Source organism: Thermobia domestica, chromosome 10 (assembly GCF_964235325.1).
Source record: "Thermobia domestica chromosome 10, izTheDome1.hap1.1, whole genome shotgun sequence".
Lineage (NCBI taxonomy): Eukaryota > Metazoa > Arthropoda > Insecta > Zygentoma > Lepismatidae > Thermobia > Thermobia domestica.
In genome coordinates, this window is record NC_137463.1 from 11,399,103 (window position 1) to 11,424,358 (window position 25,256).

The 25,256-nt window shown below is 36.2% G+C and overlaps 1 protein-coding gene across 8 annotated transcripts in view; it reads left to right on the forward strand.

The window, feature by feature from the left end:
* Positions 1-25,256, forward strand: part of cyc (basic helix-loop-helix ARNT-like protein cyc) — a 323,518-nt gene that overhangs the window by 271,803 nt on the left and 26,459 nt on the right. For all 8 annotated transcript variants that reach the window (XM_081727689.1, XM_081727685.1, XM_081727687.1 and 5 more), the window contains 4 exons: positions 10,166-10,237; positions 17,004-17,241; positions 18,624-18,716; positions 21,483-21,600. In XM_081727689.1, the coding sequence (XP_081583815.1) occupies positions 10,166-10,237; positions 17,004-17,241; positions 18,624-18,716; positions 21,483-21,600 (521 nt within the window). The remainder of the gene's footprint in view (positions 1-10,165; positions 10,238-17,003; positions 17,242-18,623; positions 18,717-21,482; positions 21,601-25,256) is intronic.

Sequence of the window (25,256 nt, forward strand, 5' to 3'; positions counted from 1 at the left end):
TTGAATTTATAATATGAGGCCCAACCCAAGTCCGAAATATTGTAGCATTAAAGCCCGAACTCGTGTGATAATCAAATAAGCCCGAATTACAGAAACTGTATAATTAACGTTAAATTGTATTTTTATTTACAACAGTTAGAAGTTTAATTTTTCAGTTGTGCTTTAAAAGTTTTCCAGAAAGGACGGTCCAATAAATATCACTGTACAGTATATTTACAAAGTTAGGCCCTAAAGGGCCCGAGAAATATAGTTGTATATTTAAAAATTTACGACCCGAGCTCGTGCAAACCTACTACAAACGTGCACTCTACTGGGAACGTGCAATGTTGCTACAAACTGTCTTCTGTTATGGCTTTTGACTTGCTAGTCCGTGGTTTCAGTAACGGTGAAAAAGATATTTAGAAAAGACCTTAGTGGTAGTGAACAGAAAACATATCAGTTGCTAGTATGCTAACGCTAACATGTAAACTTTATTTTATTTATTTATTTATTTACTTATTTATTTTTTAGAATTACGGGTTGCATACGCATCTAGGTAAAAACATTTAGATATTCATCTTGTTATAAACGCAAGACGTATCAGACCGTCAGTCACGATAATTACCAGCAATTTTCAGTGAGGTTAAGAGTTGTCGCTAGCTGCGCTGCCTCCAACATGGCGCCAAGACATGTCGCTAGCGTGTAAGAAATTTAAAGATGAACCGAAGACTTGGGAGAAACAAATAATCATTTTAAACAAATTTCTGAAGTAATAAGTTGAAGGATACAGCGAAAATACTAATAGAGTCCATTGTAGCAAAGTTTTAGGAACTCAAGTTGAGTTAATTTTGAGTTTCACGTCCCGTTCAGCAGCGAGACTATATGAGATGTGGACTTAGTGATTAATGTGGAATCCGAGCCACATGAGCTCCCGCCGATTTAGGAACTCAAGTTTGCATATGGGGTCGCTATGGCTCAGTAGTAGAGCGTTCACCTCCGGTGCTTCTTGGGGCCCCTGGTTCGATCCCAGCTCACGCCGTGTGGACTTTGTGGTGAACAAACACCGTGCTCGTGGGTTTTCTCGGGGTTCTCCCGTTTCCTTCCACTTTCTTCATTCCACCATTTCACTCATCTCTCATCATCACCGTCTCCTTTAGCCTAACCGGCATAACCGTGGGATGTAAAGCTTAAAGATTTCATTTCATTTTTTTCAAGTTTGCATATTTACATTACATTGAATGATAACAACTCTTTCACTTTAACTTCAACAATATTAGTTTTACTATGTATACATCGGCTGTAGATTTAAAGCATATGTTTGTTGTTGTTCTTTAAAAAAATAAAAATAAGGGAAGAAATAAAAGAACCAACAAGTGACTTTCGTTTCACAGTGTGATTCTACGGTAAAGTTCCAAACTATATGAATTCACGGTAAAGTTCCAGACTATATGAATTCACGGTAAAGTTCCAAACCATATGAATTCACGGTAAAGTTCCAAACTATATGAATTCACGGTAAAGTTCCAAACTATATGAATTCACGGTAAAATTCCAAACTATATGAATTCACGGTAAAGTTACAAACTATATGAATTCACGGTAAAGTTACAAACTATATGAATTCACGGTAAAGTTACAAACTATATGAATTCACGGTAAAGTTACAAACTATATGAATTCACGGTAAAGTTACAAACTATATGAATTCACGGTAAAGTTACAAACTATATGAATTCACGGTAAAGTTACAAACTATATGAATTCACGGTAAAGTTACAAACTATATGAATTCACTGTAAAGTTACAAACTATATGAATTCACGGTAAAGTTACAAACTATATGAATTCACGGTAAAGTTACAAACTATATGAATTCACGGTAAAGTTACAAACTATATGAATTCACGGTAAAGTTACAAACTATATGAATTCACGGTAAAGTTACAAACTATATGAATTCACTGTAAAGTTACAAACTATATGAATTCACGGTAAAGTTACAAACTATATGAATTCACGGTAAAGTTACGAACTATATGAATTCACGGTAAAGTTACAAACTATATGAATTTACGGTAATGTTCCAAACTATATGAATTCACGGTAAAGTTACAAACTATATGAATTCACGGTAAAGTTCCAAACTATATGAATTCAATACTCAAACTTCAAGTAGTACATCCATAACTACTGGTTACAAATAGAGCAATGATATCAAAGATGGAACATGTTTTTCGGGTGGTGAATTCAAGCTATTGCTTGCTATCTTGTACTGTTTTTGCTCAGTGGAGATTAACATTGCAACCGGAAGTGGTAATTGATTATTACTTCCGGATGCAATAGAGGAATAAAATCAGAGGTGAAACACATTCTTGGTACTGAATTCATATCAAAAAGCTGCTTGTCGCTAACTATTTGTACTATCAATTATGGAATCAAATCGTTGATTTACACTACTTCCGGTTCAACAGATGTATTATAAAAATCGAAACAAAACTCATTCTTGGGAGATTGAATCTGTGCCAAATAGGGATGCGCACGAGACGAGACGAGACAGAATTTTTCTGACAAAATTCGAGTCGAGACACAGCTCTTCTAATTAGAAAAATATGCATTTTTCGAGTCGAGACATCACTTTTACAGCACATTTTCGAGTCAAGAAAGCTTCAAATCTTGTCTCGTGCGCATCCCTAGTGTCAAAAACAGTTTCCCGATATCCCTTGCTCTTGTTACTCTATGAGAATGAGTATTTCAACTGGAAGTACTAGTTAATTTCAACCACTTCTGGTTGCGGTACAATGTTACGGGTGATCATACGTTCTCTTGAGAGGCTGAACCAGTTACAAAAGAACAGCATCTGTAAAACCGGAAACGGTTGATTTCTACCACTTCTGATTTGAATAGCGAGTTAACGGATGGGATGGAATGGGACCTATTCTTGGGACGCTGAATCGATTGCAAAAAACAGCTTGTCGTTATGCTTAACCGTTTTTTGCTGGATGGAAATTAGTATTGAAACCAGAAGTAGTAGTAAATTTTAACCACTTCCGGTTTTGGTAGAGTTTTGCGGATGGTGACATGTTCCCTTGAGACGTTCCATAGATTTTCAAAAAAAAAAGTATGTGCTATCTATTCCCATTTCCTTTATACAGCGAAAAACTTTTAAACCCTAAATGACTAATTTCAATCACTTCCGGTTTGAGTAATAGATTATTGAAGAAAATAGGACCTATTCTTAGGACACTGAATCGATTGCAAAAAAAAAAAAAAAAAAAAAAAACGCTTCTTGATATTTTTTCCCCTTCTGATACCGTCAACAGACGGACGAACGGGTATAATCGATCTATAAGACTTCCAATACTTATGGATAATATAATTTGGAAGTCTAATGAATGGAATCTCACTCTCCAAGTGAAAGATCATAGAACTAAAAGAAAGATGAAAATATTAAAATTAAAGTAGACATGACTACTGGTAAGTTTTTAATCATTGAGCGACGATGATGAGCACGGGGGGATTATAGTATAAAAGGATAGAAACATTATTAAGAAAGCCTTCTGAGAGGTTCTTGCAACTCTAAGGAATAAGAGGCTACTCTTCCTAGGATGGGGGACTGTGATGGCTCAGTGGTAGAGCGTTCACCTCTGGTGCATGAGGTCCTCGGGTCGATTCCAACCCGCGCCAAGTGAGCTTTGTGGTGAAAAAACACCGTGTGCGTGGGTTTTCTAGGGGTTCTCCCATTTCTTCCGACTTTATTCATTCCACCATTTCATTCATTTCTCATCATCACCGTCTTCTTTGGCCTAGCAGGCATAATCGTGGGACGTAAAACTTAAAAACTTTTGTTTCATTTTCTCTTCCTGGGATAATACCATAATGACGCGAATAGTATTTTGGTTTATTGTCTTGGACTTAATTCCCGGTGGGAGAATATTGGTGGTTCAGATCCCAGTTTCCACTGTAGATATCGTCCTGTACAGTTTCTCTACTGACAGACGACCTAACAAATACAAATCATTGAACCCACCGAACTCTTGGCTGAGCAGAGCCTATTGACAAGGTTTTAAAGTGACGTAGAAAGAACGCGCAAGAGAGTAGGCCAATATTGGACTTGTTATTGAAAGTTTTATTCTGAGTATTATTTGTTCATTTTTACCCACTTGGGAACAAATAAACTTGAAAAGCGCGTGGATATGTATTCTATGAAGACATCTTATTTTGACCAACCAATGGGAAGGGGGAAATAAATCTTAGATACTGCTGGAGTGGGGAGAGTCTCATATATTTTTTTTCTGTGTCTCTCAAAAGTTTGAAGCGTTGCTATAGAGATCAGAAGACAAACAAAAAGATGTCATGATCGGAATGCCCAAGAAATGACATCGATATCGAAAGGCCGGCCACAAGATTGAAGACGGCTATATTATTGGAATAATAGGAGATACCTTCACTAAGTATATGGTACAGAAATAATTTCCAATTATCCTTTCTTCTTCTGGACATACGGAAGAAGCAGAAAGCAGATATTATTGTTGATGATGTTTGGTCAATACGACATATGATAAGCTTAACTAGTGAAAAGAGAAAAGGAAAATAATAGAAATAAACGAATGTACAGCGAAATGGAAGAATAATCGAAGTATTTGCTGTCCCATTATTGAATGTACATTTCTTAGTAAATTAATACATTCATTCCTAAATATAGGTAGTTCTACACTTTCGTCTCAAGCACGTGCGTAAGTGATTTCCAACTGGACAATGTATGACGTAACAGCACGCTTTTCCAATCAGAGCGCGAGGAACATGTTAGCAAAGGAGGGAAGGAAATGAGGTAGGAGAAGTGTTGACAGTGTAGGCGTAGGCATGGATGGACAAGTAGCATGCCATCAAAACCATTGACTACGTTAACAATGTCCTCTTGTGCCTGTCACCACTGTTGTTTCTCAAGACTACGTCTTTTGCCTGCTCCTTCTCCTCTACGTGTGGTTGATTAAAAAGAGGTGCAGCAGACTGTGACGTCACAGAACATTCAGTTGGAAATTATTTATATAAGATACGGTCTCGAAAAGGTAGCGAATGGACTTTTGTATCCTAGAAAATACAGATTTTAAAACAACGTAAATCAAACGAAAAGTAGGGAACAGCCTGTTCTGATGTGAACTAGGCAAGTATTGTCGCACCTACCGGAGCAAGGAAAAACCTTTCAAATGCCAATGTATGGTTTGCACAGGTGATCTGCCTCAGCTGTAGGGATCTCTACCGCAATTAGAAGTAGGCAAGGGTTGTGACCCTGTCGTCCCTACCAGACGAATACCTCCCAAACGGTCGAGTCATACGTTTCCTTGACTCTGGGAGATGGATGCTGGCTGCATACGTGGTACTTCAGCACAGAGTTTGAACGATTTGAGGTAGGCAGTACTGGGAACTAACAAGCTTCCGTGGGAATCCCGGATATCGGTTGTTTCTGCTGGGTTGTAGTCAAACCTTGGGATTTAGTAACGTACTCCAAGTTTGTCTTATAAAACTCGGGTGCCAATTCAGCATATGCTGTTGGACTCCCTGCTCGCTAGGGGAGTTCCTTCAACCGATAGGTGCAAATTGCGGTCGGTTGAGCTTCATGGTCTTACCCATCATCCTCCTATGAGAGCTTTGATTAGTGTAAGAAGTGTAGAAAGCAGGGAGAAAAATAATGCAATCACCAGAAAATTCTGCAACTAGTGGACTAGCCATAAGCTATAAGGAAGGTTTGTGAAAATAGTGTAGTTACCCTCACTCATCCCATCTCGCAAAAGGAAAATCACAAGCGAGGTAGATCAACTACCATGTTTCGTCTTTCAGAAACGATGCCTATGGAGAAATCTTTACTGCTTAGTACCATCTTCCGTTCCGAAGATGCAAAAATCATTACTTGTAGGAAATGAGCTAGTATATACGTGCAGTGAATGCATAAAATGCATAAAATGGACATATTTGCATTTCGCCTAACGCAAATCATAGTAGCTCGTTCAGCTTGTATTCCGCCTAACGCAAATCATAGCTCATTCAGCTCGTAAGGAAACTGTTTCAAATTGTATTGTTGTCGAATAAAACAGAGTTGCCAGCATACTGCAATACTTTTGTTATACAGCAAATAGTCAGTTCTTTATAACTGAGTGTTGTTATATGCATAGAATCTATATTGCTTCAACAAAAATTTAGACAAAAAAGCTCAGTAGTTATTACATAACAGGAAAATTAGAACACATATACACATACCGTGATACAAAATCCGATCTGAAAAAAAGGAAATGGTAAGGCAGAGAGAGGAAATCGTAATGTTCATTGATTGATTTTGAACTTTGAGCTCCTAATTAGCGAATAGTGTTACTTCTTGCATGGAAGATACACAAAACTTACTTAACGGAATAACTTTCATTGGTTACTTTCAAAACGGTATTCTGCTCGGCCAATCACGTACATGTATGAAAAATGGCTACCATATCATCTAAATAATAAAATAATATAATAAGAAAGATATTTATATTACAAAACAGAATTAATTTAAATTACACTGTCGTCAATTACCCACTTCACTGGGTTAAAATAAAAATAAAAAAATAGTAATATGTTCCATGTTCCGTTACAATCACTTTTTACTATTATTGAAGCGCTCTAAAACCGATAGAAACAAAGAAAATATGAAAAATCAGAAAATAATAAGTAATCTGTATAAATAAAAAGTTAAATATTACTATTGTGGGCTGAATTTAGGTTTGAACAGCATCGGAAGTGTCATTGTTCATCTCAGCAACCCCGAAAACTATGGATTTGACACTGATAGGTCATTTTCGGGATATATATATATCCTTCTCCCCAAGTTGCGGGCTTAATTTGGATTTAAACGGCATCAAAAGTATCACTGTTCATCTTAGTGACCCAAAAACTATGGATTCGGCAGTAATATCATTAGTTTTAATAATTTTTATATATGCCTCCCTCCCCCAAGTTCGCGGCTGAATTCGATTCAAACGGGATCGGAAGTATAGAAGTATGTTCACCTCAGCGACAGGCCCGTATCCAGGGGGGCCGGGCCCCCCTAAAATTTTCACGGTAGGCTTGCAAATGAACTATAATATGGTTGGATCGGGCCCCCCTAACTTGAGCCGGACCCCTCTACATTTTTGCGCTGCCTACGGGCCTGCTCAGCGACCCCGAAAATTATGGACTCGGCACTAATGCCAGTCATTTTCGATCATTTTTGTATATATCTCTCTCTTCTCCCTTCCCTAAGTTGGACCGTCAAAGTGAAATTATAAAAACCATCCCATATCCGAACCTCATCTATTTTGAAAATTTGATCGAGATAGATCGGGTGGATCAAGAGTTATTACGTGACGTCACTTTCATCTTTATTTATTTATATAGATAGCTAGATAGAATTTAAGAAAATAAATTTAAATACAGACAAAAAAAATTCTCGTTCGTCATGCTGAAAGTTCCAAATTCTTTAAGATTAAATCGTTTAATACACATTAAATAGGGTAAAAGGAAGAACTCTCAAAAATAATTTCGCAATTGTGAACATTTCGTTATATTGGCGTCCGTTACGAAGATATTTTCTTATCTCTAGGCCTACTCATATAACAACATATATTAAACTCATTAAACAATATGGCGTTTAGCGTTGGCTATATTGAAATTTAAATGTTGCCAAATACTAAGACATATCTTACTTCTGAGATTATGACGAGTTTGTTCACACTTCATTTTTGTTCACGTTCTGCATGAGAATAAAGAAACGTTCACACGTGATGGGAAGTCGTGAAAAAATATTATCATTTCAGCGTCGCAGCAGTGGGCTAAAAATTAAGAACTCGTCTGTGGTCAGTATTGCCGAAAGAGTGGCATTGTCCTTTGTTTGGTTATTGAAAAAAATAAAATACAAATCGAGACTTTGATTATGATATTAACCTGTTAGGCCGGTTAGACATGATACACTTTTCCATTATATGTTGTATCTCATGTTTCCTTACATGGAGGTTTGAGGTGATAAGTTGCAAGAAACATCGACATGTGCTATACACTAGTACTCTGAAAATTATTCGATAGTTTTTCTGCCGTTATTCGAATATCCGGATATGTTTTTTTCAATATTTGAACAATTATTCGAATTTTAACAACAGTATCATACGCAGTCAAATATTTTTTAAAAAGATCGTTACTTACTGGTCAATGTTCCTTCATTCAGTTGTTTGTCTAGATAGATAATTCCCAGTGGCGTATTTAGGATTTTGTTTCGGGGTGATATGCACAACACGGGGAAGTAGATGGGCAATTGCTCACCTAAGTTTGAGAATTAAATATATTTTAATTTATGCATAATTTGAAGTTTTAATGGCAAGAATTGCAGAATGGTGAATCTTATGTGATATGGTACACAACAATTTAGCAGTGAACCCAACCTTTTATTCTGTTCATAGATGAAAAACAAAGCATCCTCTTGGCCTACCTAATTTCCCGGGCTACTTATTCCCGGGCTTGATTTTCTTTAATTCAAACATTTACCTTTCTTTATAACTAAACGATGTAAATATTCCTTTGCTATAATAACTAAAGTCCTGTTATGTTGATATCCGTGCAAACTTGGTATGGAACACCAGTTTCGCTTAGCAACTCCTCTTAGTTTTGGTGTTACTGATGACGGTCGACTTGAATCGCAACTAACAACGATTGAAAGTATGATAGGAGAAACGAAGGAAAGTAACAACTAAGGAAAAGAAACAGAAGAGTAGAATAGACGAAAGAAAGAAAAAAGAGCATAGTTCTTACATGGAATGAAATTTAACAAATATGGTATTATTTCTGAACAAAGAGCATAACAAAATACAAAGTAAATTCTTAGGATTATTGTTGTACGTGAAATGCAAAAAATAACAATTTTGTTTCGGGTGGGGGGCTTGAGCCTGGTAGCCCCCCTAAAGAGGCCACTGATAATTCCATACAAAGTGAAACAATAAAATGTCATGTATAGAGATCAGGTGGAATAGTGTTCACTTCCAAATCTTAGGCTGGTTGCACATTGACTAGAGAACTGGTCAGATGAGTCGAGGTACAGTAGTGTGAGTAATGGAATAAAGCCTCGTACCGCATATTCACTGTAGCACATGCTAGACAAAAGCCTCTTCAACATTGTGCGTGAGATACACAGTCAATGAACTCAGATCTCTTTCCGCAACCTTTTCTGCCTCTGGTCAATGCACAACCGGCCTTAGTGTATTGAAATGAATTTTATTCTGCGTTAAAATACTGAGAGCACTTTTCATGAAGTAAGCACTCGAATAATGGCTTTTCATGAGTTTTATTTTTATGTTAGATGATAGCTACTACTCGGATACTTTTAATGTCAGTGTGAACTTTGCGGGGGTTTCCTCGGTGTTCTCCCGTTTCCTCCCACTTTCTTCATTCCACCATTTCATTCATTACTCATAATCACCGTCTCCTTTAGCCTAACCGACATAACCGTAGGACGTAAAACTCGAAGATTTCATTTCATTTTTCATTTTTAAATGTCAGTGTGGATAAATATCAGTGGCGGTTCTAGAAGGTAAAAACGGGGGAGGGCAGCCAGACCCCAGACTGTGATAGGTATATCATGAGTTTATTATACACTTTCAAAAATATATAAATAATAGCTTAAATTACTTTTGTCACTCAGAAACTGGGGAGGCGTAGATTCCCCGGCCCCGGGCTAGAACCGTCACTTATAAATATGATGAGAACCTATATTTTAATTCAAGAGTAATGTTTGAGATGTAGATGTAGATTTTGTGTTTAACGTCCCGTTCAGCAGCGAGGCTATATGAGACGTGGACCTACTGATTAAGTCATTACAGCTAGAGTAGAATGGTTTTCATTGATTGTGTTTGAAGAAATGTTAGTTGTAGATGGAATGTTGTCAAATGATGTATACATCTCAAAATTACATATAACTCAGCATCATCCAGATAAAGTCTTAGTAACTTCGATGTAATCTGTAATACAATATATATATATATATATATATATATATATATATATATATATATATATATATATATATATATATATATATATATATATATATATAATATTGTCGAAACAGCCTCTAACAAACAAACAAACAAAAAAAAGAGCATAGAACATTTTATAACATTGTTTTATCTTCTTTCAGCGATGGGAGTGATTTGGAAGATGAAGCATCCGAAGATAGTAAAGTGGCTCGTTCCGTTGAAGATTCCAAAAAGTAAGTTTACATTAACAATCATTTATATTATTAACTAACTCTATGGCCTATGGAACCCGGAGGTTCAATGCCGCGTTCACAAAAGCTCTCCACTGACTTCTATCCTTAGCTAACTGCATCCAGTTTCTACTTTGTATTCCAATCTCTGCGAGATCCATCTTAATATTGTCCTCCCATCTGCGCCTAGGTCTTACTAATGGTCGTTTTCCGATTGGTCTTCCTGTCAAGACTTTGAAAGCGTTTCTACTTTCTTCCATTCTAGCTACATGACCCGCCCATCTGAGCCTCCTAGACTTCACGACTCTAACAATGTTGGGTAAACCATATAAATTATGTAGTTCTTCGTTATGAAGTTTCCGCCATTCCCCATTCCCGTTCCTCTTGGGTCCGAATATTCGTCTCAGGATCTTGTTCTCAAATACTTTCAGTCTATGTTCTTCCCTCAGAGTAAGTGACCATGTTTCGCAGCCATACAGAACAACAGGCATGATTACCGTTTTGTATATTTTAAGCTTCAAATTTCTCGACAGAATTCGCGACGACAAGACATTTATATTATTACAGTACGTAATACTGCAATAACACACACGCCTAGATATTAAAAGAATACAGATAAATATGAGGTATGTGGTAATGACAGGTCCTAATAATCTAGCTGTTGAGCAGCGTTTTTTTAAAAAAATCTTTTTATTTTTCGGCATGCTGTATCTGTAATTCAAAATCCTACGGTACACTTTTTTTTTTAATGCACAGTTGCTGCCAGGTTCCTTTGTAGTTACGATCATAAAAGAAATATTACCTACGAAACTACAACTGTCTGGCAATCAAATGATAAAAATACTTGTTTGTGCCGTTTTAAAAGGTAGACACATATCTATCAAAACGATTATCTTTATAGGAATCTATAGTTTCCTATAAAGCGTGCATTATATTCTGTAATGCCCTAACGTTCTCGCACCACGCCAGTAGTTCCGTCGCGGCACACAGTCTGAAAATGGTTGGTACAAATCAGCGTTTGTCACGGATAAAAGATATAAAAGGGTAGACTCAGCTTCAACTTGGAAGATTGCACATATGTATTAAGGGATAACAGAATTGATTTTTTTTTTTACAATAATTTTAATTTTAAAATGTTTGACGTTAACTAAAATTGGGTTGTGATTTCTGTGAGAAGTACCCGTCTTGCGGGTTGAAATCGGGTAAGGATAAAGGGATTTGTCAGTTTTTCTTTTCTTTTCTTTTCTTTTTTTTTTTTAATACAACACTTTCGAAGCAATCCTGTTCTTTACATTTGTCAGATTAGGAATCATATCATGGGCCGGATAGAACCGTTCAGGGACCCGCATGTGGCCCGTGGGCCGTAGTTTTCCTTGAGTGCCCTACAAAAATGAGAAGTTTATTCGAGTTTCAGTAAAATTTCTTGTAAAATCTGCGATTTTTTGTTTCTCCTAAATCTTATTCGTTTAACTCGTGTTATTACGCAGCATCCATTCTTAAGGGAATATAATGCGGAATATAATATCACGTAATGCAAGAGAAAAATTACTACATTAAGAAAGAGAAGTCACGCGAAATAATTGATCTTCATCTTGTTTTAAGACTTAGAAATTCCCCCATGGAATACCTTTTCTTTTAAATGAACAACTAAATGGGGATAAGCCAACAGGAACACTTGTCTTGTATGCGCTATGGTCTAGTGTCATTCACCTCCTTTTATATTCCGTATCGTACACGAATAGCTCAGTAGAGATCATGAAAGTAAAGTTGTAGAATATTTGCCTGTTGTGTAAAAGGTTGCAGGTTCGACTCTTACAGTAGGTGAGTTTGTGGCGGATGGTATTATATCTGAGTATTTTACCAACTCATTCCATGATCCTTCCTTTTACACATGCTTTTATTTTTATATATATTTTATTTGTATACAACACAACAGGCATAAATAAGCACAATTACAGTGTGGGTGTATTACAAAAGTTTTCTTAAACACATTGTACCTAGTTCATATCATATATATCAATATCTTTGCGTTCGCTACATATTCTGTTATAAGAGGGCGTACTCTCCAGATTGGTGACTTCAATAAGACGTTTGTCTTCGCTATTTTGCAATAGAATAGGCCAGAGCTGTCAACACGAGTTTTAAGTGTCGAATACGAATATTTAGTGTCACTATTAGATCAGGCCCGTAGCCAGCCCAAAAATGTAGGGGGGGGGGGGCGGTAGAAGTTAGAAGGGACGATCCAACCATGTTATAGTTCATTCGCAAGCCTACCGTGAAAATTTTAGGGTGGGCCAGCCCCTCTAGACTCCCTGGATACGGGCCTGTGTCAGATCCATACAGTTGAACTCGTTTTTGTATTATTTTGAGAAAAATGATATCAATCACATTTCGCTTTTGTTCAAGTGTAGGTGTACAGAAGTTGTTTACTAAAGTAGACAGTAAAAAGGATTCATTTTATCTACTAGAAGTTTCAACTTTGTCCGGTAGGTGTCAACCGAAGAAAGATATTTGCTGTCAACTAACCGTGAGATGTGAAACTTATGCTATATTTTCCATAGAAATTGGGATATGGATAGCTACCGTTAAAGTCATCGTTACTCATGAAGATATTAACGAATTGACTGTATTAACGAACTCGGTGAAGATAATTGCAATAAGAAAATCTTTTTATCCTTGTATTATAGGCAACCAAGATTTCTTTGCTACTGTGCAGGTTGCATAGAAGCTAGGAAATGTTATAGATTTTAAATGGAATAAGGAAATTTAGCGTTACCCGTGAAGATATTAACGGATTGACTCTATTAACGAAGTCGACCGAGATAATTGCAATAAGAGAAGCTACTTATCCTTGTATTATAGACAACCAAGATTCCTTTTCTACTAAGCAGGTTGCATAGAAGCTAGGAAATGTTATGGATTTTAAACGGGATAAGGATATTCACCGTTATCCGTGAAGATATTAGTGGATTGACTCCATTAAAGAACTCGGCCGAGATAATTGCAATAAGAAAAGCTATTTATCCTTGTATTATAGGCACCCAAGATTCCTTTTCTACTAAGCAGGTTGCATAGAAGCTAGGAAATGTCATGGATTTTAAACGGGATAAGGATATTCAATGTTATCCTTGAAGATATTAACTGATTGACTCCATTAACAAAGTCATCTCAGATAATAGCTCTAGTTGTATATTGCGAAAAACAGAATTTAAAAATTCGCTTATGTTCAAGAGATATGTGTGGAATATCGGACGCACATACTAACATTAGAATATAAGTCCTACTTCCATGATCCAATAGAAGGGGAACTAGATACATCTTCTGGTGCACCTACCTACCTCATCTGATTAGGAAAAGTTCCACAATGCATCAATGTCTTTTTAATTGAATTAGAGGTACAAAGAAACCTCTGCAGTGTTCAAAAGTTGGGTTAATGGCTACGTTTCATTCTCAGTATCGTGTCCTATACAAAGAAGGTACTACTAATTAATTGAAGCCGACAGAGTCACCTAATAGAAATAGAAATAGGCAACTAAATGTACGTTCATAAATTTACTTTGTATAATATAGATTCTCAGTTTATTCTTATTTGCTATGTCATGGCTTATACCTTTGTGTCTGTAAATGTGAAACAGTAATTTGAGTCTTACTTAAACTTACTGTTTCAACTGAAGTTTTCTAGGAGTTTACTTAGATTACTCATGATGAATGTAGATTCCTCAGACTGTATTTTCATCAAGTAATCTTCTTGCACAGAATGTAATTCAGAACTTATGAACAGAGTAGTATAAAAGTATATTTCAGATACAATTTGTCAACATAACGTTACGTAATTGTATTTATCCCCATCACCAATGATTATTAAATCTCATTTCAGTAGAATGTTCTAGGGGTAGTTCTGATCTACTTTAACACCTTGCGTTTTAGGTGTCGTTTTCCTATGTCCGTGCTGTAACACCGGTTTCATTTATTGTTAAAAGTCTGTCTAGACCGTTATATAGGACATAGTTATTGTACACGCGTGAGAAGAGCATTGAATTACTGATAAAAACAATTATTTGCATTGTGGAACATTTGGACTGAAAAGAGAGAAATATTGATGTTCTGAAGGGATTTTATGCTGCTTCAGGTTGGCAGCACTGACTAGACATCAAAGACGAAAATTTTCCTTTTCCCATCTTGAAATAGATCTGGAAGTTGCTCATCGTTTATTGTCAATACAAAGACATGTAGGCCTATGTTGTAATTGAATGCTGCCTTAGGCCTGCCATCTACTGAGACATTAATTGTTTTTGTCATTTTCGTTAGTAAGGTGCTGCCATCTAAGAAGAAATAGTAGAACTAAGTCTTGCCTTGCATCCATCCAAATTTCATCATCTCCAGGATTAATACGACCCATAATAAGGGATACGTTTTCATTATATTCACATGGATGTCACTAGCAGGCAAGGGGTTAATAAGTGATAGGTCCAATTAATCAGTATAAACATATTGTAAAATTACCGTACTTTAATAAGGTAGTAGGTAGACCACTCGGGATTTTGATTTTCATCCACAGCCTTTTATTATAAAAGTAATGTATATACAAATATAACACATAAAATTATTCTAATTGTGGCCCGGGAACCAATACAATGTTGTATATGTATTATGTCTGGGTAAAATTGGTGTCCCAAGGCACAGGTAGCGAATGAAAGGATACCACAAAGTTCCATGCAAGTTAAGTGGTTATGGTTAGGGATTCTCAGTGCTCCAGGTAAGTAAATAGAGGTTGAGGTCCCACAGTGCTCCAGGCAAGCTAGATTGTTGCCATTAGAATGTCTCAGTGATCCAGGTAAGCAAAGAGAACTTAAGGTCCCCCAGAGTCCAGGCAAGCTAAGTGGGAAGGAGACCTCATAGCTCCAGGCAAGCTAAGAGAAGGAATGCCGATGAAGGTCTTAACAGGATGTTATATACCCTCTTCTGGACAGCGGTGGCACTAATACTCTATACCCGCTTCTGTCACATGACGATGATGATGATGATTCCCGTCATATGCTTGCTTGTAGGTTAGGTTAGGATTTAGATTTGTCGGCTTTCGGCATCTAAGGCCATTTAGACCTTCACGTTTTGAGGGATGACGTCCCTCGCCGAGCACACAATCCGGGAAAAGGGAAAGAAAAAAGGATGGGGGAAGGAAGGAAGCGGCCTGGGACCTATAAGTTAGGTACCACCCCAGCATTTGCCTGGTGTGAATGAGGAAAACCCAGGAAAACCTTGTTCAGGGTGGCTGGCCTGAAAAAGCGTTTTACACTTTTTCGACCGAGTGCCTCCACCGGGAATTGAACCCAGGACCGCTCGCACCGAAGGCGAGAGCGTTAGCACTACGCTAATGCTTGCTTGTAGTAGTTGTAGTAAGAGAATATGTGGTTTTGTTTACAAGTAAGAAACATGTGGTCTTGGTTACAAATATAACTAACTAGCTAAACTAACTCTACGGTCTGTGGAACCTGAAGGTTCAATATTCCATTGACAAAGCTCTCTATTGACTTCTGTCCTTAACTAACTGGACCTAGTTTGTACTTTGTAATCCTATTTCTGTGAGATCCTTCTTAATGTTGTCCTCCGCTTTTGCACCCAGGTCTTTGTAATGGTCTTTTTCCGATTGGGTTTACAGTTAAAATTTTGAAAACGTTCCTCCATTCTAGCTATATGACCTGCCTACCTGAGACTTAATGACCCTTAGGCAAACGGTATAAGTTATTCAGATCCTCGTAATGAAGTTTCCGTTATCTTGGGTTCGAATTATTTCCTCAGGATTTTATTTTCAAATACTTTCGGTCTGCGTTTTTCCCTGAAAGTAAGCGACCATATTGAACAGTCATACAGCACAACAGGCATAGGTATCGTTTTATGTATTTTAAGCTTCAAATTGTTCGATAGAATTCTCAAAGATAAAAGAGACTGAATAACAACACGAATTCACTCCTTTCAGTCGCCCTTTAATTTCTTCATGAATATAGTTTTAGTCTGTTAGTATTGATCGTAGATATTTGAAAGTGTCTGTTTTATCCGGATATTTTAACATATCCATATTTTGAAATGTGTTAATTGCTTATTTGGAATCTTAACGCCCTAGTTTCAATCTTACATTGTCTCGTCTGCTGGAAAATGACGTAAACATTCAAATTAGTCAACTAACACGCGCATTATAATAATGGATATTTTGTGTTGGTTGATTTATTATTCGGAATTTGAATGTCTCTTTTTAGCACCAGGGCTCTGTGAGACGTAATCTCTTTTTGGAAATTGGATCCGAATGATGGCTTTCGCTTTTACCCAAGGCAAACACCGCCACCAGTGGGCAAAACCGTGACCACGCGCATAGAAAGCATGCGGAGTATCTTTTAGTCAAATTCTATATCCATCCTATGCGAGCAACATCAGTCTATTCAGAAGGACCAACTAATTCCTCATAAGGCGCGTAAAGGGCGTTTTAAAGTATTCTTAAAATGTTTGGAAATGCATCGAACTCGTATCTGTAATATAGGCTTGATCGGCTGGTCAAATAGTTAATGATCATTCCCGACCGTCGATACCTGATACTGATATCACATTTCTTGGTTGCAACGATACTACTTTTAGGTCCTTTTGCTGTCGGGTAACCGAGTTCAATTGTATTTTTCTTAACCTGTACTTGTTTCCTGCTCTACTTTAGTTGGCATTTTAAGATGTAATTAAGCAACGTATCATAAACTTGACTAAATTGTAATGTGATTTATATTTTCAGACAAAACCACAGCGAAATTGAGAAACGTCGGAGGGATAAGATGAACACGTACATAACAGAGCTGTCGGCGATGGTTCCAATGTGCCATGCGATGTCTAGGAAATTGGATAAGTTGACAGTTCTTCGAATGGCCGTTCAGCATCTGAAGACAATCCGAGGGGCTGTTCATTCCTACACCGAGGGACATTACAAACCTTCCTTTCTCTCCGATGAAGAATTGAAACATCTCATACTTCAGGTGAGGAAACACCTACGATGGTTGATTGTATATTGCCTACGGCAAAGAAGCACCATCACATTTTGGAGGCGGGTTCTTACATTAAATGAAAGAACTTTAATAAACTAGCGGGAAGGTTAGCCTTCTTAGTTAATAATGGGGAAGTCCCGAGTTCGAAGCCGGTGCCCGCCCATCCTGATTGATATTCTCAGGTTCACTAAACAAATACCGAGATAGTACATTAGAGTCCCAGTGTTGTTGATGACATTGATTGTTGATGATTGTAGTGTAAATTAGTCTTGCATGTTTTATCTAGAAGTCATTAAATAAATACAGTTCTAATCAATATATATTATTTTTCGATATATATATATATATATATATATATATATATATATATATATATATATATATATATATATATATATATATATATATATATATATATATATATATGCAAAGGGTGGATTTCCAGCGGTTTCTCAACTAATCTTCGAAAAATCCGTAGGATATGTTCGAGCTAGCTCATGGATACTTAGAACTTCGCTAGTTCCTGTATAATAATGCATCTAGCATATGAGATAGAGACTCTATTTTTAATTTTGCAGTAGCTTAAAACTATGAAAGGAGGTAGTTTTCGACAAATTGACTGGAACTTCTGCAGTTTGATAGTGTATCTTCCCGGAGCGAAATATATTGCATGTAACAGTACTATATTTGACCGGGAATAAAAAGTTTATTTGAAAAAAATTGAGCCATGATTAGCGATGCAGAAAAGAACGGTTTGTGCATAACGAAACAGACAACACTTCTTTGAATAGCAGTGTGTGAACGAACGATACATTTTGCCAAGGATGTTCGAAGGAAGAAAATATCTTCATGTTGAATCAACTGGTGAAATAATGATGATAATAATAATATAATTTATTTGAGATATTCGAAAATGTTGTAATATTTTATCTTTAATTTATTTATTTATTTATTTCTACAAGTGGTTAAATATCAGTGTGTAAAAATGATAAATACTCCAATATGTCATCTCTACGCATAAATCAGTAAGTCAGCTATAATAGTGTAGAAGTAACTAAACGGCGTGACAAACATCTTGGCATTTCAAGGCGGCGCTCGAAGTTCCCTTTAAATGCTGCTAACAAATGAGAGGCCAGTGGTATTGCCACGTTTATTTTGTACATATCCACGTCTATCCACTGCCACCTGATCGCGCTGTATTTTGTCTGCTTAGGCATACCCGCATCCCTTTACCACTTGGCAACGTCGCGCCAGAGCTTGCGTTTTATTCGTTTAGCTGAAATGCCAAGATGTTTGTCACAGGCTTTAATGGTAGCTACCTTGCCTCTGGGTATTGAAAGAACAAGTATTAACTGTAGAATTTTCTGTTTCAGGCTGCTGAAGGTTTCCTCTTTGTTGTGGGCTGTGATCGAGGAAGAATCCTCTACGTCTCAGAATCAGTGTCTCAAATACTGAACTACTCACAGGTCAGTACACCGCAGATATAGACAGCGATTGAAAATTGCTTTTATTATACATATCGTTACCACTTTCCTGTAGTACTTCTAAATAATTTAATAATTCGAAACGTTTAGTCATGATGGTAAAAGATCAAAATGGAATCAACGAGGAAATAAAATGTAGATAAATGGCGAAAAATACACAACCAGCGTAAACATTAAAGTTACAGTTACAAATACTAAAGTGTGTCATGTACAAAACTTATGCAAGCATATATAATTCTACAGCATAAAAATAAAATATGTACTCACTTCATATTTGTTAGTCATAATACGGTACATGAAGCATTTCCATAAACATAACTGACACATGTTATAATCATTCTCCAAAACTCAATTCTTTTCATTTTACCATAAACAAAATGTTAGTTATTAGTTTATGGTAAAATATTATCCATGAATATTAGTGTAAAAATCATCAATGTCTAAATTTCGTGTGCGTGGGTTTTCTCGGGGTTCTCCCGTTTCCTCGCACTTTCTTCATTCCACCATTTCATTCATTACTCATCATACCGTCTCCTTTAGCCTAACCGACATAATCGTGGGACGTAAAACTCAATGATTTCATTTCACTTTTTTCGATTTAGAGGCTCTTCAAAAGTTTTGTGTCCCCTGATCCAAAAACTAATTATTGGTCAATTTCGCAATCTTTTCATCCAGTTTTGATTTTCCTAATTTTCTTGTTTTTAATAATGATGTCATGCAAAATGTAAAGCACAATTAATAACCTATTGTGTGTAATTTACATTATTATTGTTTCTTTTATTTTTGTGTTTGATGTGTCCGCTTCAGATGCATTGTAATACAGTGCTAAATGTATGAAAAATGGACGAAAATACAATACAATACAATACAATATGTCTCTAAACTCTATTAATTATAAATTACTCAGACATAACGCATTACTCATAACTCATAATGTATTACTATACCCTGATCAAAACAAGAAACGAATTGACACTTGGAAGAGCACGTGTTGTCCTGCTGCCATATCGTCAGTATTCTTTTGAAGCGTCCGCTGTATTCTCTCCACTTCGGTTTACGAGCTCTTAAGAACATGTGTTACAAGGCAGCAACATTGGAATGTTTTTGTCCTTTTCTACAAAATCCTTCCACTTGCAACTACTATCATGACGTTTATAATTGGTCCCTCTCTGGGTGACATTAATAACCTTGTGGCATAGTTTTCCTTCTTAACACGAATTTCCACGTGGTTTTGAACTGTTAGTTCGTTTCTAATTTTGATCACAGTATAGTCCGCACAGACATCTTGTCACGTTTAATGTTTAAAAAATAAAAATTAAAAATATACAAGAGCAAAATTCTGCTTGTTGCATTGTATGGATATAAAAGTAGATCTCTAATTCGCAAAGATAAAAAGAGGTTTAGGATTTAAAAAAAAAAAACTGTAAATCTTTCGCTACCATCAAGATATATGTGTCTTACCATAGTTTCTAGTATAACCAGAGTAGTAATTTTGTAAAACTTCCTCCTTTAATGTATAATCTGTGGGAGGATCCCCAATATCAATTCATCAGGCATCTCACATAAGACTTTCGATTTTAACATAATGATGAAGGATTATCATTGGGTGAAGTCACCAACTTGTCAACTTACCGTGGTCATAATCACATTACAAGTACGTTTACGCCTATATATATAAGTGTATATATAGGATATTCACCTTTTCGTTACCACTGGGGGATATAGATTTCACGCATAAATACCGGTGGAACATATATGTCACACGCCTCCCACTTTAGAAAAAGAAATGGCGGGCATTTTGCGTCTTTCCAAACAATAAATTGATAGAGAAAGGGTTAATAAAAATAAAGTAAAGGTCCTCCTTTCTGAGCGGGACCATGAAAGCCCAAAGACTGTGTATAGATATAAAGGTTTCACACTTTATTGGCTTCGACAGTCATGGAGATGATGTAGTCGGACCCTTTACTACCGCAGGTATCAATTTTAAAGAGCTTAGGTGAACCTCAGATTCGCATTGGAAAAAGGGTACAACGATTAAAAAAAAAAAAAAAAAAAAAAAAAAAAAAAAACTGCCCCCATCGGGATTGATTGCGGGCCACCAAATTGGCTACGCTACCACGGCTCTAAGTTTAAGAAAAGTATGTGGTTCAAATATAGATGAACAAGTGTAAATGGAAAAATACTCACAATGTGGAACTTCACAATAGATACAATGCTCAAATATGAAACGAACAATAATAACGAGACCCTTAGGATGCGCGGAAATACGCACAGATGCTAAACGTTCTACTCGGAAAGGCTGTGGAAAATAGTCCTTTACATAGACTAGGGTTGCACTAACTCGTCTCGAAAAGTTGTGAAAGTCATGTCTCGACTCAAAAATAAGTCTCTGTTAGAAAAAGTTCCGTCTCATTTCGTGATCATCCCTTCAGAAAGTAGGAGGATCAACAGATTTTTAGGGACAGGGAACAACAACTAATGACGGAAATAACTTCATAAAAAATAGGATGCAACAAAAGCATGTAAAACTTGTGCCTTTCGGCAACGTAAAAGTACCTTCCTCAGACCCCTTTTCAGACAACCTAATACAAGTAATGCATGATTCTTGCAGAGTTTGTATAGAGCTTCCACAGAAAATGGGAACAAGGCGGGATATTGCATACAAAACCATATCTTTTGCAATATAATATATATATATTTTTAATACACATTTTTATGATGTTGTTCTAATGATATTATTCTATTTAGGGTGACTTACTTGGTCAGAGCTGGTTTGATATATTGCATCCTAAGGATGTGGCCAAAGTGAAAGAACAGCTCTCCTCATCAGATCTAAGTCCAAGGGAAAGGCTAATAGACGCCAAAAGTAAGTTACCGTTCTATTATTAAGGACACTTAAACGATAAGTTAAAAAAAAAAAATGATTCTGCCGATTCATATGCGTTTTGTCTTTGAATAATATTATAGGTATAACAAAAATTAAAGTTTTCGAGTTAGTCATAATTTTAGACTGTAGGGGGCAGTCAAAAAGTTTCGGTATATGTAATGCAATCACAATGAATCTTGCGCAGCACAGTCCTTAGGTTGCCTATTTATGAATGTCACAAGTGTAAATACTGTAGGTCATAACAGGCAATGTACAAGAAGTGTAGCTGAACGGAAGAGTGGGTGGTTATCAGTTGGAGGAATTTCACAGATCGAGCAACCATGCAGACATCAAGCTCATGTGCAAATTGGGGAAAATCTGCTTCAGAGACTTTGATCGCCTTATGTAAAACAGTTTACGGTGACAGTGCTTTAAGGCGGCAGACTACTAAATATTTTTGAAAAACTAATATTTTTTCTTTTACCCGTTTTTCGTAAGTAGAAAGAGGTAATAAAATGTAACTTACCACAATAATAGATAATGTTATTCTACATCCGAAAATACGAACCGGAAGTATTTTCAGTGTTGCCATCCTTAGAAATTACAGTGTAACCAGAATTTGAATTACTCAAAAATCTAGGAAAAGGCAGCGACTAGATAAATGAACTCAACGGTAATTGATGACTTATCATGCTGTCTATGTTCCTTGTTTACTACTTTTTAAATAATATTTGTATTTATTTTGTAATAATTTATGTAAGTTTTATAAAATAAATACAAATATTATTTAAAAAGTAGTAAACAAGGAACATAGACAGCATGATAAGTCATCAATTACCGTTGAATTCATTTATCTAATCGCTGCCTTTACCTAGATTTTTGAGTAATCCAAATTCTGGTTACACTGTAATTTCTATGGATGGCAACACTGAAAATACTTCCGGTTCGTATTTTCGGATGTAGAATAACATTATCTATTATTGTGGTAAGTTACCTCTTTCCACTAACGATAAACGGGCAAAAGAAAAATTATTAGTTTTTCAAAAATATTTAGTAGTCTGCCCCCTTAAGGAAAAATTAGCCTCAAAGGTGCCCGTTGCAGCACCATAGAAGACGATCAAACCCAACGTGACGGCTGAACTGCGGAAGATAGCAAAAGAGAACTTTTGTGTGTGTTTCCAGCAATGGCAGGAGCAGTGAGTAAGTGTATGTTCCGAAGAAGCCTACTTTGAAGAGGATTAAGTAGGATTAAGTAAATGTGTACAAGGGTAATAAAGAGCTATAACAAAATCCCGCGAACTTTTTTGGCTGCCCCTCGTACATCTTACTAAACATGTCGTTTTGCTAGTGTTATATTGAAAAGCGTTCACTTCACTATCAGTTTCATCCTAATCGTTGGTTATTGATTTGGGTTTATCCAAACCACATGAGCTCTCGGCCTAAGACGCGTACGCTAACCATATAACCACGAGAGAGCTTTCATCGTAATAGATGGTGGCTTATTAAGAGTCTTCATCCCGGCGAAATTAAAATGCCGCTAACTTTACAGTAATTATGTGATATCTTCAAATAGATAAAATATGATTGAAATGTGGAACAAGAGCGCCCTAGACAATATTAATTTGCGTGAGGTACCGTTATCACAAGTCACCTAGTGGCTTTCCGTTTTCAGCTGTTTAGAAACGCGCAAATAAATGCCGATTTTCAAAATGGCTCGAAATCGAAAGCAGATAAGTGAGTCGTGATAACGGTTTCTCATGTAAAATAATATTGTCTAGGGCGCTCTTGTTCCACATTTCGATTATCTTTTATCTATTTGAAAATATCACATAATTACTGTAAAATTAGCGGTATTTTAATTTCACCGGGATGAAGACTCTTAAAAAATAAAATAAAATAAAATAAAATAAAAAATAAAAAAATCTTGAAACCAACGCATGAGTTTCTACAGTTACCCATATCATTTTGTACAGTTCATTGAGATTTATTGATTGGTATAAATTATGTCGTAAATTAGACATTTTCCCCATGAAACCCAATGATACTATATAGTTTCAGGATTACTAATTCATTATAATTCCGTAGAATGCTTTCGTTAACATTTGAGATACCGTGATGATAAAATGTCTATAATTTAACAGCTTAATGCAAGTGTTTCTTAAGCTTCTCACTGCAAGTTAAGGGAAGAAAACTTACCTAATGTCCGAATTCTTCTAAGCTAAGGGAAGAAGACTTACCTAATGTCCGAATTCTTCTAAGCTAAGGGAAGAAAACTTACCTAATGTCCGAATTCTAAGCTAAGGAAAGAAAACTTACCTAATATCCTAATTCTTATAAGCAAAGGGAAAAAACTTACCTAATGTCGTAATTCTTCTAAGCTAAGGGAAGAAAACTTACCTAATGTCAGAATTCTTCTAAGATAAGGGAAGAAAACTTACCTAATGTCGTAATTCTTCTAAGCTAAGGGAAGAAAACTTACCTAATGTCCGAATTCTTCTAAGCTAAGGGAAGAAACTTACCTAATGTCCGAATTTTTCTAAGCTAAGGAAAGAAAACTTACCTAATGTCCGAATTCTTCTAAGCTAAGGGAAGAAAACTTACATAATGTCCTAATTCTTCTAAGCTAAGGGAAGAAAACTTACCTAATGTCCGAATTCTTCTAAGCTAAGGAAAGAAGACTTACCTAATGTCCGAATTCTTCTAAGCTAAGGAAAGAAAACTTACCTAATGTCCGAATTCTTCTAAGCTAAGGGAAGAAAACTTACCTAATGTCCAAATTCTTCTAAGCTAAGGGAAGAAAACTTACCTAATGTCCGAATTCTTCTAAGCTAAGGAAAGAAGACTTACCTAATGTCCGAATTCTTCTAAGCTAAGGGAAGAAAACTTACCTAATGTCCGAATTCTTCTAAGCTAAGAGAAGAAAACTTACCTAATATTCTAATTCTTATAAGCAAATGGAAAAAACTTACCTAATGTCGTAATTCTTCTAACCTAAGGGAAGAAAACTTACCTAATGTCCGAATTCTTCTAAGCTAAGGGAAGAAAACTTACCTAATATTCTAATTCTTATAAGCAAATGGAAAAAACTTACCTAATGTCGTAATTCTTCTAACCTAAGGGAAGAAAACTTACCTAATGTCCGAATTCTTCTAAGCTAAGGGAAGAAAACTTACCTAATATTCTAATTCTTATAAGCAAATGGAAAAAACTTACCTAATGTCGTAATTCTTCTAAGCTAAGGGAAGAAAACTTACCTAATGTCCGAATTCTTCTAAGCTAAGGAAAGAAGACTTACCTAATGTCCGAATTCTTCTAAGCTAAGGAAAGAAAACTTACCTAATGTCCGAATTCTTCTAAGCTAAGGAAAGAAAACTTACCTAATGTCCGAATTCTTCTAAGCTAAGGGAAGAAAACTTACATAATGTCCGAATTCTTCTAAGCTAAGGGAAGGAAAATTACCTAATGTCCGAATTCTTCTAAGTTAAGGAAAGAAGACTTACCTAATGTCCGAATTCTTCTAAGCTAAGGGAAGAAGACTTACCTAATGTCCGAATTCTTCTAAGCTAAGGGAAGAAAACTTACCTAATGTCCGAATTCTTCTAAGCGAAGGGAAGAAAACTTACCTAATGTCCGAATTCTTCTAAGCTAAGGGAAGA